At 41.9% G+C, this 16,230-nt stretch overlaps 2 protein-coding genes across 3 annotated transcripts in view; one reads left to right on the top strand and one right to left on the bottom strand.

Moving 5' to 3' along the window:
- The window catches only part of LOC109875203 (SWI/SNF-related matrix-associated actin-dependent regulator of chromatin subfamily A containing DEAD/H box 1A), a 30,195-nt gene extending 24,999 nt beyond the window's left edge, over positions 1-5,196 (top strand). Inside the window, exons 12-19 of the mRNA XM_031817223.1 lie at positions 357-452; positions 722-839; positions 1,292-1,407; positions 1,598-1,786; positions 3,606-3,724; positions 3,946-4,128; positions 4,434-4,543; positions 4,704-5,196. Of these exons, the coding sequence (XP_031673083.1) occupies positions 357-452; positions 722-839; positions 1,292-1,407; positions 1,598-1,786; positions 3,606-3,724; positions 3,946-4,128; positions 4,434-4,543; positions 4,704-4,765 (993 nt within the window). The 3' untranslated portion in view covers positions 4,766-5,196. The remainder of the gene's footprint in view (positions 1-356; positions 453-721; positions 840-1,291; positions 1,408-1,597; positions 1,787-3,605; positions 3,725-3,945; positions 4,129-4,433; positions 4,544-4,703) is intronic.
- LOC109875212 (hematopoietic prostaglandin D synthase) lies at positions 5,171-15,417 on the bottom strand. Of its 2 annotated transcripts, XM_020467465.2 has the most exons (5): positions 15,202-15,417; positions 13,642-13,734; positions 12,587-12,696; positions 10,490-10,588; positions 5,171-5,599 (listed from the first exon to the last, which is right to left on the bottom strand). In XM_020467465.2, exons 1-5 carry the CDS (start codon positions 15,332-15,334, stop codon positions 5,435-5,437), a joined length of 600 nt encoding a protein of 199 aa, XP_020323054.1. In that variant the 5' UTR covers positions 15,335-15,417; the 3' UTR covers positions 5,171-5,434. The 2 variants fall into 2 exon arrangements, with proteins under 2 accessions (XP_020323054.1, XP_020323064.1); XM_020467475.2 differs by lacking the exon at positions 13,642-13,734.
- Positions 15,418-16,230: the final 813 nt, after the last annotated feature.

Here is a 16,230-nt window from a genome sequence, read left to right as displayed (position 1 = left end):
GCAAGTGTGTCGTAAATTTAGTTTGACTTAATTTGGTGCCGTCATGTTTCCTGTCGACCAGGGTGTCCATGACTCGGTCCTGTTGTCTCATTGTTCTGAAGACCTGCCTAAACTCATTCAGAATGTGTGTACAATGGATTTATTCCACTAGACGCTATTCCCACTCAGCATGCGGAGAGATATAAAAGGCTTAGAATGTTTAGGGGGGGGGGGGGAATCATCCCCTTTCACATACCAACAATGCTGTCTAAATGAGGTATTTGTAAATACGGACCTTGGTCCCACTCCCCTCATGTTTAGTCAGACTCGTACTGTAGGATGTGTTTTGATGGTGTTTATATTTTGTTTTGTCGTAGAAATCCCATGAGGAGCAGAGTCGTTTCGAGAGGGACCGCATCGCCCAGGCTAAACTCATCATGAAACCTTTCATCCTCAGACGAGTCAAGAGTGAGGTAAGGACTCAGTGACTGGGTAAACTTAGAAATGTTGGATGGTTCACAATGTTACATTTTAAAGATATCTGTGTGGGGCGGCAGGTAGCCTAGTGGTTAGAGCGAAAGGTTGCTGGTTCGAATCCCCGAGCTGACAAGGTAAAAATCTGCTGTTCTGCCCCTGAACAAGGCAATTAACCGGTAGGCCGTCATTGTAAATAAGAATTTGTTCTTAAATGACTTGCCTAGTTAAATAAACGTTAAACTTTAAATGTGTCTGTGTGTCTCAGGTTCTTAAGCTGCTGCCAGCGAAGGAGGAGAAGTTGGTATTCTGCCCAATGAGTGAGAAGCAGCACCAGCTTTACCAGACCATGGTGGGCAGGTTCAAGAAGTCTGCCATCGGAGAGAGTACGTACTGCACTGAACTGTAGGGAACTCTGGGATGAGGTTCCTCCTCGGTACAGATCGGTTTCCCCTCCCTGTTCCTAACTCTTACCATTAGTGGGGAAAATGTCAAATAGATCCAAAGTCAGGATCTAGTGGCAGTTTCACCCTACTGTGTGTTCCAGCAGTGTCGTGACACATTGGTGCCTTGTAACTAGCACAGTGTGATGGCAGATGAGATATCAGGGATAACGCTTTGTGTGGTCGGTGTCTTACATCCTGTGTCCTCAATTTAACTCAACTGTTTCTCTCACTCACACACACACCAATGGGTACCGTGTGTTGCCAAAGCAATGCAATTATAGTACAGTAAAGCAATTGAATAGATCAGTTACATTAATTTATACGTTTAATTCCGTTCAATTCAATGAAATCTTTCACCCGCCCACTCGCTCTCATTCTTTTCACGTGTGTAGAGAGAGAGCTGTGCAACGTGATGATGCAGCTGAGGAAGATGGCCAACCACCCTCTGCTCCACCGGCAGTACTACACCACAGAGAGACTGGAGGCCATGAGTAGCCTCATGCTCAAGGTTGTTGCTTCATTCATTTTGTGTTTGTTCTGGTTTATTCAGTAAATAACAGAGAGAAAAGTCCCTCTCCTACGTAACCCTGTTGTTTACCACCCATACCTGTTAAATCTGCTCTCTCTGTTTATATTCATCTCCTGTCTCTTCTCTCTATAATTGTTCTTTATGCCCCCGCCCCCCCCCCCCCCTCTAGGAGCCGACCCATTTTGATGCAGACCCAGTGCTGATCCAAGAGGACATGGCTGTGATGTCTGACTTTGAGCTCCACAGGCTGTGCCAGCAGTACTCGTCCTTGGACAAATACCAGCTGGACAAAGACCTTCTACTGGACTCTGGGAAGTTTCACCTGCTCCAGACACTACTTGCCACGCTCAAGACTAAGGTAATGAGAGGAAGATTGTGAGACGAGGAAGAGGGGCCATGCTTTAGCGCAAGGGTTAAATGTCATGGTGTCTCCACATCACTGAATACGGTTAAATGTCATGGTGTCTCCACATCACTGAATACGGTTAAATGTCATGGTGTCTCCACATCACTGAATACGGTTAAATGTCATGGTGTCTCCACATCACTGAATATAGTTAAATGTCATGGTGTCTCCACATCACTGAATACGGTTAAATGTCATGGTGTCTCCACATCACTGAATACGGTTAAATGTCATGGTGTCTCCACATCACTGAATACGGTTAAATGTCATGGTGTCTCCACATCACTGAATACGGTTAAATGTCATGGTGTCTCCACATCACTGAATACGGTTAAATGTCATGGTGTCTCCACATCACTGAATACGGTTAAATGTCATGGTGTCTCCACATCACTGAATACAGTTAAATGTCATGGTGTCTCCACATCACTGAATACGGTTAAATGTCATGGTGTCTCCACATCACTGAATACGGTTAAATGTCATGGTGTCTCCACATCACTGAATACGGTTAAATGTCATGGTGTCTCCACATCACTGAATACGGTTAAATGTCATGGTGTCTCCACATCACTGAATACGGTTAAATGTCATGGTGTCTCCACATCACTGAATACGGTTAAATGTCATGGTGTCTCCACATCACTGAATACGGTTAAATGTCATGGTGTCTCCACATCACTGAATACGGTTAAATGTCATGGTGTCTCCACATCACTGAATACGGTTAAATGTCATGGTGTCTCCACATCACTGAATACGGTTAAATGTCATGGTGTCTCCACATCACTGAATACGGTTAAATGTCATGGTGTCTCCACATCACTGAATACGGTTAAATGTCATGGTGTCTCCACATCACTGAATACAGTTAAATGTCATGGTGTCTCCACATCACTGAATACGGTTAAATGTCATGGTGTCTCCACATCACTGAATACGGTTAAATGTCATGGTGTCTCCACATCACTGAATACGGTTAAATGTCATGGTGTCTCCACATCACTGAATACGGTTAAATGTCATGGTGTCTCCACATCACTGAATACGGTTAAATGTCATGGTGTCTCCACATCACTGAATACGGTTAAATGTCATGGTGTCTCCACATCACTGAATACGGTTAAATGTCATGGTGTCTCCACATCACTGAATACGGTTAAATGTCATGGTGTCTCCACATCACTGAATACGGTTAAATGTCATGGTGTCTCCACATCACTGAATACGGTTAAATGTCATGGTGTCTCCACATCACTGAATACGGTTAAATGTCATGGTGTCTCCACATCACTGAATACGGTTAAATGTCATGGTGTCTCCACATCACTGAATACGGTTAAATGTCATGGTGTCTCCACATCACTGAATACGGTTAAATGTCATGGTGTCTCCACATCACTGAATACGGTTAAATGTCATGGTGTCTCCACATCACTGAATACGGTTAAATGTCATGGTGTCTCCACATCACTGAATACGGTTAAATGTCATGGTGTCTCCACATCACTGAATACGGTTAAATGTCATGGTGTCTCCACATCACTGAATACGGTTAAATGTCATGGTGTCTCCACATCACTGAATACGGTTAAATGTCATGGTGTCTCCACATCACTGAATACGGTTAAATGTCATGGTGTCTCCACATCACTGAATACGGTTAAATGTCATGGTGTCTCCACATCACTGAATACAGTCCTGATCTGTGCTCTAATAACAATAATACATGATAGCGCTTTTCAAAGACTTAAACGTGCCGTCTCTGCAGGGAGACCGAGTAGTGCTCTTCAGTCAGTTCACCATGATGCTGGACATCCTAGAGATTCTGCTCAAACACCTGGGCCACCGCTACATCAGACTGGACGGCTCCACGCCCATAGCAGACAGGTGGGTTCAACTCAATGGCTTCCGCCCAACATTGTATGTAAGTCTTTTGGCAGAGTGCAACTGGAGCCAAGGTAATTCATCACAAAAAGCTCTTAACTGGCAGTGGCCAATATTCAGAGACCAATGTTAGTGTATGTAGTAGTGTTGTATGTAGTTGTAGTGTCTGTACAGAAACGGCAGAAAGCCATTGTTTTCCCCGGACCCACCTGTGTTTGGTGCAGGATCGTGCTGATTGATGACTACAACACGGACCCGGAAATCTTTGTGTTCCTGCTGTCGACGCGGGCCGGAGGCCTGGGTATCAACCTCACCTCAGCCAACGTGGTCATTATGCATGACATCGACTACAACCCTTACAATGACAAACAGGCTGAGGACCGTTGCCACAGACTAGGGCAGACCAGGTGAGAGACACGAGAGCCGGGGGCAACAGACAGAAATGGGGGCAGACCAGGTGAGACACGGACCGGAAAGGGGGGGCCCAGGTGAGACGGGCCCCCCCCTACTGACCCTAACCACATAATGCGGACGGATGGAGAGGGCTGGGCTGCATTATGGGGTTAGGGTCAGTAGTGAGAGATGGCTTGCTTAGAGACAAGTCTCTAGAAGTAGGTCACGCAAAAAAAAAAACTGGCAAGTTATGAGACAATACTACAATACTCTTGTGATGAATGACTGGTGGTCAGTGTCTGTCCATGTCCTCCTACAGGACAGTCCAGGTGATCAAGCTGATCCAGAAGGACACCATAGAGGGCTGCATGCTGCAGCTGGGTCAGAAGAAACTCAAACTGGAGCAGGACATGACTGCTGCCGAGGAGGGTAAGGACCTAGCACACATACAGACGCGCGCTTGACACATTCACTCCCACACACTCAACCCGGAAGTCCAGTGTCCATGGTCTCTCTTCTTTATGTAATAAATCAGTATCACATGTTGAGAAATGGAATCATCACTTAATCGTTTTGTGTTCGTACCCAGGTGACGAGGGCACCATACCCGAGGACATGGCCTCTCTGCTCAAAGCATCACTGGGCCTGTGAGGATCTGGGATCCAGCCTGGAGCGCCACCGATTGACTGAAACTTGCCAAGGATACTTGAATCCTCCTCCTGGAACTTTGTGGGTCTCCCTGCTCACACCCACCCATGAGGCACAGCTGTCCACTTCCAACAGTCTGGAATAGAGATGATATGAATGGATTGTTTGCCCCTGTTGACAGTGTCGTTGAGGCCACTCTGCTCTGTGCAGAACTAGGGATGTATTCATTAGGAACCAAACAAAAGCAAAGGGGCCAAAACAGGGAAGGACTAACCTGAACTTGTCCATTTAAGAAATGCTCGTTTTTGTTGCGGTTGTACTGTAAAACCCATGTCGAAGCTGTTACTTGGCCGCTTGTATTTTTTTTTTTGTATGTCCTTGTTGCGACATCAACAGGGTTTGTCGAAACATTAAATAAAGATTTTAATATTTAATGGTTTATTTTTAAAGTACATTTGCAATCTTCATTTTGTCATGTCTGGCTCTACTTCTACAGTAATGTGCCTCGCATCAGTACTTCCTGCATACACATTCCTCATTGCAGGGTAAGTTGTGGTTTGTGTTCAGTAAGCACGGAAATGCAAACTGAAACATTTAAATTAGAATTATTGGACCAATTCTAAGCTTCAGAACATTTATCCTGTTTTGTCCCTACTGAACTGGGCTCAGGTTTTAGAACTCTGTTGTAGGTCTGCACTGGATCCACTTAGCGATGTTCGGGATGGCCTCCACCCGGTCAGTCAGGCCACACAGGGCAGGATGGTGATCAGCAAAGCCCGGTCTCAGCACACTGAAGGTAGTGAAGCACACATGGCAGTACAGATCAGCCCAGGTCTCCTGCACCAAACAGAATAAGGTAAGGTATGTCAGACTATGGTGGCCACATTGAGCGAGGCACTTGGAGAAACTGACATGGCTTGGTCCCAGATCTGTGTATGCTATCCTGTCAACTCAAACAGGACAATTGGCAGGTTTCCATTGACCCACCCAGGTTAATTCTACAAAAGCAATGTCGCAACAACAAAAAAATGACTGCAGATATGAGACATTTTCTAAAGATCTACATTTTTCTGTTCGACAGGTGGATTATTTTATTTAGTCAAATTATGGAAACTAATTTTCTAATTATTGCTGAATAGTTTAAGGTATGCGAGGTAATCCTGTAACTGAACACACCAATAAATGTAACCTGTGAAGTGTTGGTCCCATGTTTCATGAGCTGAAATGCATCCTAAAAATGTTCCATACGCACAAAATGCTTATTCTCAAATTTTGTGCACATTTGTTTGCATCCCTGTGAGTATTTCTCCTTTGCCAAGATAATCCATCCACCTGACAGGTGGAAGAAGCTGAGTTAACAGAATCAATACACAGGTGCACCTTGTGCTGGGCGCAATAAAAGGCACGGTTTTGTCAACACAATGCCACAGATGGTCAAGTTTTGCAGGAGCATGCAATTGACATGCTGACTGCAGGAATATCCACCAGAACTATTGCCAGAGAATGTTCATTTCTCTATCATACAGTAAGTTGCGCACCCCCACACCTTCCAGTACACTATACTACAGCATTTCTCAACTTTTACTTTACCGGTAACTTATGAAATGTAGTCCTCTCTTTTTAACCAGCTGAGTAAGACAAATACAACTCACCACTAACTGAGCCTCTACCTCCCTGTTGTGCAGTCGGTCTCTGCTGTCACGCTTTCTGTCAGTCTGTCTTTCTCCTTGTTCTCCAAAAAAGTGTTAAAAAAATCTAAATATATTTTAGATTCTTCAAAGTAGCCACACTTTTGCCTTGACAGCTTTGCACACTTGGCATTCTCAACCAGCTTCACTTGGAATGCTTTTCCAACAGTCTTGAAGGAGTTCACACAAATGCTGAGCACTTGTTGGATGCTTTTCCTTCACTTTGCGGTCCAACTCATCCCAAAGCATCTCAATTGGGTTGAGGCCAGGTCATTTGATGCAGCACTCCATCACTCTCCTTGGTCAAATAGCCCTTACACAGCCTGGAGGTGTGGGTCATTGTCCTGTTGAAAAACAAATGATAGTCCCACTAAGCGCAAACCAGATAGGATGGCGTATCACTGCAGAATGCTGTGGTAGAAATTCTGGTTAAGTGTGCCCTGAATTCTAAATAAATCACTGAGTGTCACCAGCAAAGCATCCCCACACCATCACACCTCCTCCATGCTTCACGGTGGGAACCACACATGCGGAGATCATCCGTTCACCTACTCTGTGTCTCACAAAGACACGCCGGTTGGAACCAAAAATCTAATTTGGACTCAGACCAAAGGACTGATTAACACCGGTCCATTGCTCGTGTTTCTTGGCCAAGAAAGGTAGTGGTTTCTTTGCAGCAATTTGACCATGACCATGTATGTATGTATATGTGTATATATATATATCACACACACACAGTTGAAGTCAACTTTACACACACGTTAGCCAAATACATTTAAACTCAATTTTGTCCCTGTCTTGGGTCAGTTAGGATCACCACTTTATTTTAAGAATGTGACATGTCAGAATAATAGTGATTTATTTCAGCTTTTATTTCTTTCATCACATTCCCAGTGGGTAAGAAGTTCACAAATACTCTTATTATTTGGTAGCATTGCCTTTAAATTGTTTAACTTGGGTCAAACGTTTTGGGTAGCCTTCCACAATAAGTTGGGTGAATTTTGGCCCCTTCCTCCTGACAGCGCTGGTGTAACTGAGTCAGGTTTGTAGGCCTCCTTGCTCGCACACGCTTTTTCAGTTATGGCAAAAAAAAAATCTATGGGACTGAGGTCAGGGATTTGTGATGACCACTCCAATACCTTGACTTTGTTGTCCTTAAGCCATTTTCCACAACTTTGGAAGTATGCTTGGGGTCATTGTCCATTTGGAAGACCCATTTTTGACCAAGCTTTAACTTCCTGACTGATGTCTTGATGTTGCGTCAATATATCCACATAATTGCCTGCTACTCATCCCCAGAAGATAAGATATGCATATTATTAGTAGATATATTATTAGATTTGGATAGAAAACACTCTGAAGTTTCTAAAACTGTTTGAATCATGTCTGTGAGTATAACAGAACGTATGTCAGAGGCGAAACCCCAAGGAAAAACCATTCTGATTTTCTTTCTTCTTGCAGTTCCTACCGCTTCCAATGGATGTCAAGTCTTTAGAAATTGGTTGAGGTTTTTTCTTTGTGTAATGAAGAAGTAGCCCTGTTCAAAATGAGGGTCACTTCAAGTGTACTGTTAGAGGCGCGTGCCCAGAAAGCTAGCGTCAGTTTGTTTTCTTCCTGTATTGAACACAGATCATCTCATCTTCACTTTTATTGATTATTTACGTTAAATATCTAAAGTTGTATTACAAAAGTAGTTTGAAATGTTTTGGCCAGGTTTACAGGTAACTTTTGAGATATTTTGTAGTCAAGTTGCGCAAGTTGGAACCGGTGTTTTTCTGGATCAAACACGCCAAATAAATGGACATTTTGGATATATCGACGGAATTAATCGAACAAAAGGACCATTTGTGATGTTTATGGGACATATTGGAGTGCCAACAAAAGAAGCTTGTCAAAGGTAAGGCATGATTTATATTTTTATTTCTGCGTTTTGTATCACGCCTGCAGGGTTGAAATATGCTTTCTCTTTGTTTACGGAGGTGCTACCCTCAATGGCATCGTTTGCTTTCGCTGAAAAGCCTTTCTGAAATCTGACATGTTGGCTGGATTCACAACACATGTAGCTTTAATTTGGTATTTTACAAATGTGATTTCATGAAAGTTTGATTTTTATAGTAATTTATTTGAATTTGGTGCTAGCGCCCCACATATCCCAGAGAGTTTGAAGTAATTTAAATGTTGGAAGATAATGATGAAATAATTCCACTCTGAAACCTTATGACTGTATGAAATTGATTAGAATCATACAATTATTATGATTTTGTGTAGTTTTACTCAGTAAAGTTATAATAAATGTGTGTAGTTTGTCAGAATTCTCGTAAAACAATATCTGAACAATATGTCTTTATGGTTGAAAAACTAGTTTTAATGACTCCAACCTAAGTGTATGTAAACTTCCGACTTCAACTCTCTCTCGATATGATATCCTCTTGGTGCACCCATCCCTTTAGCGGGATAATTGTAATCAACTTCCGCTGAATTGCAAAGCGCCAAATTCAAATTAAATTACAAAAAATATTAAATTTTCATGAAATCACAAGTGCAATATAGCAAAACACAGCTTAGCTTGTTGTTAATCCACCTGGCGTGTCTGATTTCAATAAAGCTTTTCGGCGAAAGCATAACAAGCGTTTATGTAAGAACATCTCTCTCAGTAGACAAAATATTACAAACAGCTAGCAGCCAAGTAGATTGGTCACGAAAGTCAGAAAAGCAACAAATTAAATCGCTTACCTTTGATCTTCAGATGTTTGCACTCACGAGACTCCCAGTTACACAATAAATGCTCCTTTTGCTCCATAAAGATTATTTTTATATCCAAAATAACTCAATTTGTTTGGCGCGTTATGTTCAGAAATCCACAGGCTCGAGCGGTCACGACATCGCAGACAAATTCCAAATAGTATCCGTAAAGTGCGTAGAAAGATGTCAAATGTTTGTTTTTTTAATAATCAATCCTCAGGTTGTTTTTACAATATATAATTGATAATGTCAACTGGAATGTAGCTTCCTCCATAGGCGAGAGAAAGAAAATGGCTGTTGCACATGAAAAACTCTGCTGGCACCCAGCCATCCACTGACGCGATGGGTTCTTTCTTGCTAATTTTTCAAAATAAAAGCCTGAAACTATGTTTAAAGACTGTTTAAACTTGCATGAGCAAGCCATAGGAAAAGGAATCTGGTTGATATCCCTTTAAATGGAGCGAAGGCAGGCTGGTTTGATTTTCTTCAGGTTTTCGCCTGCAATATCAGTTCTGTTATACACACAGACAATATTTTAACAGTTTTGGAAACTTTAGAGTTTTCTATCCTAATCGGACAATTTATATGCATATTCTAGATTCTGGGCATGAGAAATAGGTAGTTTCATTTTGGGTATGTTTTTCATCCAAAAATCTAAATACTGCTCCCCTAGTCTCAAGAGGATATAGAGATAGATAGATATAGATCTCACAGACACATCTTAATATCCACTGTTGAGTATAAAGTACCAGTCAAAAGTTTGGACACTTACTCATTCCAGGTTATTTGTATTTTTTTTTTACATTTCAAAGTCCTTGACATTTTTTGGATTGACTAACCTTCATGTCTTAAAGAAATGATGGGCTGTTGTTTCTCTTTGCTTATTTTAGCTGTTCTTGCCAAGTGTGCAAAGCTGTCATCAAGGCAAAGGGTGGCTACTCTCAAATGTATTTAGATTTATTTAACGCTTTTTTTTGGTTACTACATGATTGATGTCATCACTATTATTCTACAATGTAGACAATAGTCAAATAAAGAAAAACCCTTGAATGAGTAGGTGTGTCCAAACTTTAGGAGGACAGGTTCATTGTAATGGCTGGAATGGAATCTATGGAATGGTACCAAACATCCAACACATGGGAATGACTCTGTTCTATTGATGCTGTTACAATGAGCCCATAGTCCTATAGCTCCTCACACTATTTAGATGTCTCATGAGTCATGTTAACAAACCGATGTCATTGGCCAAAATTATGGGACTGAATTACAGTGGAGAGCCCCCCTCCTTTCAACTTACCGAATCACCCACTAACCACTTCCTGTCTCCCAAATGACACTGGAGATGGTCCAGTAACTTGGGGGCGTGGCTTTGGAAAAGCATGTCAATCTTCTGTGTCTGTAGAACAAAACAGGGGTTCTCACTCAGGTGAGCACTGTGAATCATTCAGCATGCAGAGGTTGAGCCCCACTGTGGTTTAAACTAAAGTCACTATTAATGACTTGATTTCTTGGGATGGGTTTCCCTGACAACAAAAAACATCTGTCCTGGAAAAAAGGAAATGGAGATTCTCCATTGAGAATGCTATTTATTTGAGGAGTGGTCATAAGTGTACCAGTGTCCTAGACACAGATTATGTTATGAATGATTGTCAAGGCATTGTCAAACACTTCATGAAGATATCTCTGGTCCAATCCTAAATGGACCACTAGACCCTATGCACTTGTTGAGATCTGGGAGAATTAGCTAATAGCTCTACCTTGCCTTCTGATAACCTCCATCTAGTGCTAGCCTTTCGCATATCAAATCCTCTCAGATCTTCATAACTGCATAGGGCATACTGGGCACTTGGAAGGTATAGAAACCCCTGGACTTTTTCCACATTTTGTTACGTTAGACTTATTTTTAAATGAATTAAATATAACATTTTCCTCAACAATCTACACACAATACCCCATATTGACAAAGCAAAAAACTTTTATACATTTTTGCACATTTATATAAAAATGAAATACCTTATTTATGTAATTATTCAGACCCTTTGCTATGAGATTCGACATTGAGCTCAGGTGCATACTGTTAACATTGATCATCCTTGGATGTTTCTACAACTTTATTGGAGTCCACCTGTGGTAAATTCAATTGATTGGACATGATTTGGAAAGGCACACATGTCTATATAAGCTCCCACAGTTGTGCATTTCTGAGCAAAAACCCAAGCTATGAGGTTGTCCGTAGAGCTCAAAGACAGAATTGTATTGAGACACAGATCTGGGGAAGGGTACCAAGACATTTCTGCAGCATTGAAGGTCCCAAAGAACACAATGGCCTCCATTCTTAAATGAAAGGAGTTTGGAACCACCAAGACTCTTCCTCGAGCTGGCCGCCCAGTCAGGGAGGTGACCAAGAACCTGATGGTCATTCTAACAGAGCTCCAGAGTTCCTCTGTGGAGATGAAGAACCTTCCAGAAGGACAACCATCTCTGCAGCACTCCACCAAATCAGGCCTTTATGGTAGAATGGCCAGACGGAAGCCACTCCTCAGTAAAAGGCACATGACAGACCGCTTGGAGTTTGCCAAAAGGCACCTAAAGGACTCTGAACATGGGAAACAAGATTCTCTGGTCTGATGAAACCAAGATTGAGCTCTTTGGCCTGAATGCCAAGAGTCACATCTGGAGGAAACCTGGCACCATCCCTATGGTGAAGCATGGTGGTGGCAGCATCATGCTGTGGGGATGTTTTTTAGCGGCAGGGACTGGGAGACTAGTCAGGATCAAGGGAAAGATGAAGGGAGCGAAGTACAGAGAGATCCTTGATGAAAACCTGCTCAGGACCTCAGACTGCGGCGAAGGTTCGCCTTCCAACAGGACAACAACCCTAAGCACACAGCCAAGACAATGCAGGAGTGGCTTCAGGACAAGTCTCAATGTCCTTGAATGGCCCAGTCAGAGCCTGGACTTGAACCCGATCTAACATCTCTGGAGAGACCTGAAAATAGCTGTGTAGCGATGTTCCCCATCCAACCTGACAGAGCTTGAGAGGATCTGCAGAGAAGAATGGGAGAAACTCCCCAAATATAGGTGTGCCAAGCTTGTAGCGTCATACCCAAGAAGACTCAAGGCTGTAACAGCTGCCAAAGGTGCTTCAACAAAGTACTGAGTCAAGGGTCTGAATACTTATGTAAGTGTGATATGTCTAGTTTTGTAAATTTAGAAAAAATGTATACCAACCATTTTTTTCTTTGTCATTACGGTGTATTCTGTATAAGGAAAAACAATATATTTTAGAATAAGGCTGTAACGTAACAAAATGTGGAAAAGGTCACAGGGTCTGAATACTTTCCGAATGCACTGTAAGTGTCGATTTGGGATTGGGTGTCTGTGCCTTTCCTACTTTGATCTGTGGGTTGTCCTCTCTCCATGGGATTAAGAGAGTGAAGTCGTTGAGAGTGTCGACCAGAGCGTCTGCCTGGGCCTCGGCTAGTCTGCTGTTACCCACAAGCCCTGGGGGAAAAACAGTTGCGCCAGGAAGGGAACACAGTTGTTACTAAAGCACAGTGGCTACCGAATTCCCAAGCGTTTTATGTTCCTCTCTTGCCTTTTAAATTTCATTACATGCAAGAGGAGAAGAGAATGTTCTGGAATATCCTCTTCTTCTTGCTACTTGACCTGTTTCACCATAACAAGATTATTAAATATATTGTTAAAAGATCCAGTGCAGTTTCCTGTGTTGTGTGTGTATATATATTTCCACACTATGAGGCTGCAATAATACTGTGAAAATGAATGATAATGCCATTTTAGTGTAAGAGCTGTTTGAAAAGACTGCCTGACATTTCAGCCTGTTTTGGGGGGGGGGGGTGTAGTTTTGGCCTGCCTGGAGACATCCCCAGGTGGTAAATCATTTTAATAGACCAATAAGAAAGAAATCCAAACCTCTCCTCCAATAACAGCTAGTTTTCCCCTCCCCACTCAGACCAGTCCAAGCTCAATTATTGCTTGAGAAATTGCTCTTGCTAAGAAGCTATTTTTCTTTATTTTTTTTACCATTTTGATTGAAAACAATCGCAGTAAGGTACTCGATTGTTGACCAGAAATGATTTGATATCGAGCTAAAAATGTGCAGTAGGGGCCTTTAAGATCTGAGCTGTGCATGTTGGGAAATACTAGTCATTACTAGCATACAGATGTTGGCTACCGTTCAAATATAGGATTATAATATAAGACACATCTCCGTCACAACGGAAAAGCAGTCCATGAAACACATTTCTACAGACTTTCTTATAGTCCTAATCTTTTTAGCACCTAGCCTATTATTGCTATTTCCTGCCTTGATTCTAAATGTTTTTATTGTATTTTTGCCTATGTAGAGCTTTGAGAACACTAATGAAAAGCACTTTACAATTGAAATGTATTAGTCTATATTATTATTATTATTATTATTATTACCTGCTTCCTTTGCCAGGAACCGTGCAATGGCCAGACTCTGGGTCAGAGGGAGTCCATTCACCTCTAGCATTGGGAGCTTTCCTAATGGAAAGGCTGAGAGAGTGTTAATAAGTATGTTGTTCTTAGTCATCAACACTTCTAACCAGAAGATGGAAAATATCAGTGTTGTGCTTGAGACCACCTAAAGTGAGACCGATTCGAGACCGGAGCAAATCGAATCGGAGTCAAAAACCAAAGACCGTGAGGGGGGCAAGGGGACCGAGACCGAGTCAAGACCAGAAGAATGTGAGTCCAATTCAAGACCATGATTGTAATTTTGTCAAATCGCCGCCATAAGAGGTAAAAATGTCCAGTATTTCTGTGTTCATATTTCAAAAGAACATATGGATTCTTTATGCTTTCAGAATGGTGAAAGAAATGCATGCTGGGGACAAATAGAGTCTCTTTACAAATGCTCACTGACCCAAACAGGTTACAACTTCCCCTGGTCTCCCCTTACTAATAGTGAGTGTGCCACTTTCAAACAATTTCCCAAGTGCAGTAATGCTATGGGTAAAGTAAGTCCAGGTCCAGGTTTCAATAGGTGATAAGATATTGTGTGATAAAACCCTTACAAAAAAAGATTGCAGTTTTAAAACGGTGCCACGCCGCGCTCTAGTCAACAGCTCGCAGACACAGTGCAGGAAGGGTAGTCTACATGATGAGATTATGGATAAGAGCGAGAGTATTTGTCAAACGGCAGTCAAGCATCGACCATCATGTCACCAGAATAAGACCCTCGATATTTATTGGAAAGCAGCATCAAAGTCATAGCGTGCACGTTCAACACCCTGTCAAATTCATAATGCACTGTATCTATAGCCTAATAAACTGCATCGTTTCCCGAGTCGTAGTGTACGACCACACACCATATATGCTTTCCTTCGATATGATGGTTATTATAACATTTTTTTGCGCAAAAAAGCGTGTCCAACGCTATTTCTCGCTTCTTACATTTACTAACACAAATATGTCTAATGAACAAATTATCCGTAGGAAAATTATAAAATTGCAACGAAACTTCATGTTTCCATCACTGCTGTCTTGATTTTTTAATATATACGATATGACTTCACTCTCATGAAAACCTACTGACCGAGTAAAAATTTATCCGACAACGAGATTGAGACCGAGTCTCACTGGTCACAGACGTCAGTTCAACGTTTAGTTTTGATGTACAGTTCAACGTTTAGTTTTGATGTACATTTGGTTGAGTTGTAAACTAACGTGAATTCAACAAATATTTCACCATGTTATTGCATTTAAGTTAAAAGTTGGGTGAAAATACTAACTTCCCTTACGTTGGTGACTTTTCCACGTTGATTCAAACTTTCCCCCGAGTTGGTACCTACAACACTGGAAATTGGGGCCATACCAGGGTAAATAAGGGTCGGGATCATAAAATCCATACAGTCGCATACCGATTTTTTCTTATAGCTCCTCTATTAGCTCATAACTCCTCAGTAGCTAATTGTCTTGTCAATGTGGTTGAAGTGATCTGGTTACTAAAACATTACTCACTCTTCTTAATCGATGGCCAGTCTCTCCACTCTACCCGTCGATCCTCGAAGGCAATTCCAGCATAGGCAAAGATATACCGAGGCAGCTCTGCTCTACCTCGCATGTTGAAATAGGTGAGCTTGTAGGATGCCATTGCTCCTGCGGAGTTGGAATGCAGTTTGAAAGGTTATCCAGTGCAATTGTGAGTGAGGATAAGTGATCCACCCCCGAACTGAGACCTGGTGACCCATATGTATATGAATAAGGCGACTTCGAAAAAAAACAACTCGTTTTCGTTTTCTGCATTTTAAAAACAAAACCCTTAAATCGACTTGTTTTCTCATTTATTTGGTCAAAATTGGACATGGAATAAAAGAAAACAAATAACACAATTTATTAAATTTTTTGATTTTATTTTTTTGCTTTGTTCATATCCTGAAGTACACACCCCCTCATAGAATATTCATGAGTTTAGGAGGTGTATTGAAAGCCTAGGTTGGCAGCAAAAACAATGGACTAGACTATGTGAGTGTGACAAGAAGATAGCCAACATGAGTATTTGTAAGATGCAGAACTTATCATGAAGGTAGCATGCCAGTAGAACAAACTCAACTACAACTGAACAAAGTTGGCTTGCACATGAATGAAGATGGTGCCAACAGACATGGCAGCTCTGCTTCTAGCTCCTAAGCAACTTTGCAGTATTTAGGTTTTTGTGTGTGTTATATCTTACATTATTAGCCCATAACATTTTTTGTTTAATTAAATACCAGAAATAACTTTTGGATATCGAAGCGGCGGTAACTCACAAGCATTACAACCAGAAATACGACTTTCCCTAATTGCATCCAGAGGACAATTGAACTTGTGCCAGAGGCTGCCCCAAGATGTATCCGGTGGAGAAGAGGTATTCAGAGTGGACCTCTAGTATGACTCAGGAGGCGTGCACACCAGCCACCACTTCAGAGTATATTACTCGCTAATGTTCAGTCCCTGGCCAATAAAGTAGATGAGCTCAGGGCGAGGAGCTCCTTCCAGAGAGACATCCGG

This window comes from Oncorhynchus kisutch, linkage group LG3 (genome assembly GCF_002021735.2).
Source record: "Oncorhynchus kisutch isolate 150728-3 linkage group LG3, Okis_V2, whole genome shotgun sequence".
Taxonomy (NCBI): Eukaryota; Metazoa; Chordata; class Actinopteri; order Salmoniformes; family Salmonidae; genus Oncorhynchus; species Oncorhynchus kisutch.
This window is presented reverse-complemented; position numbering and strand designations above follow the sequence as displayed.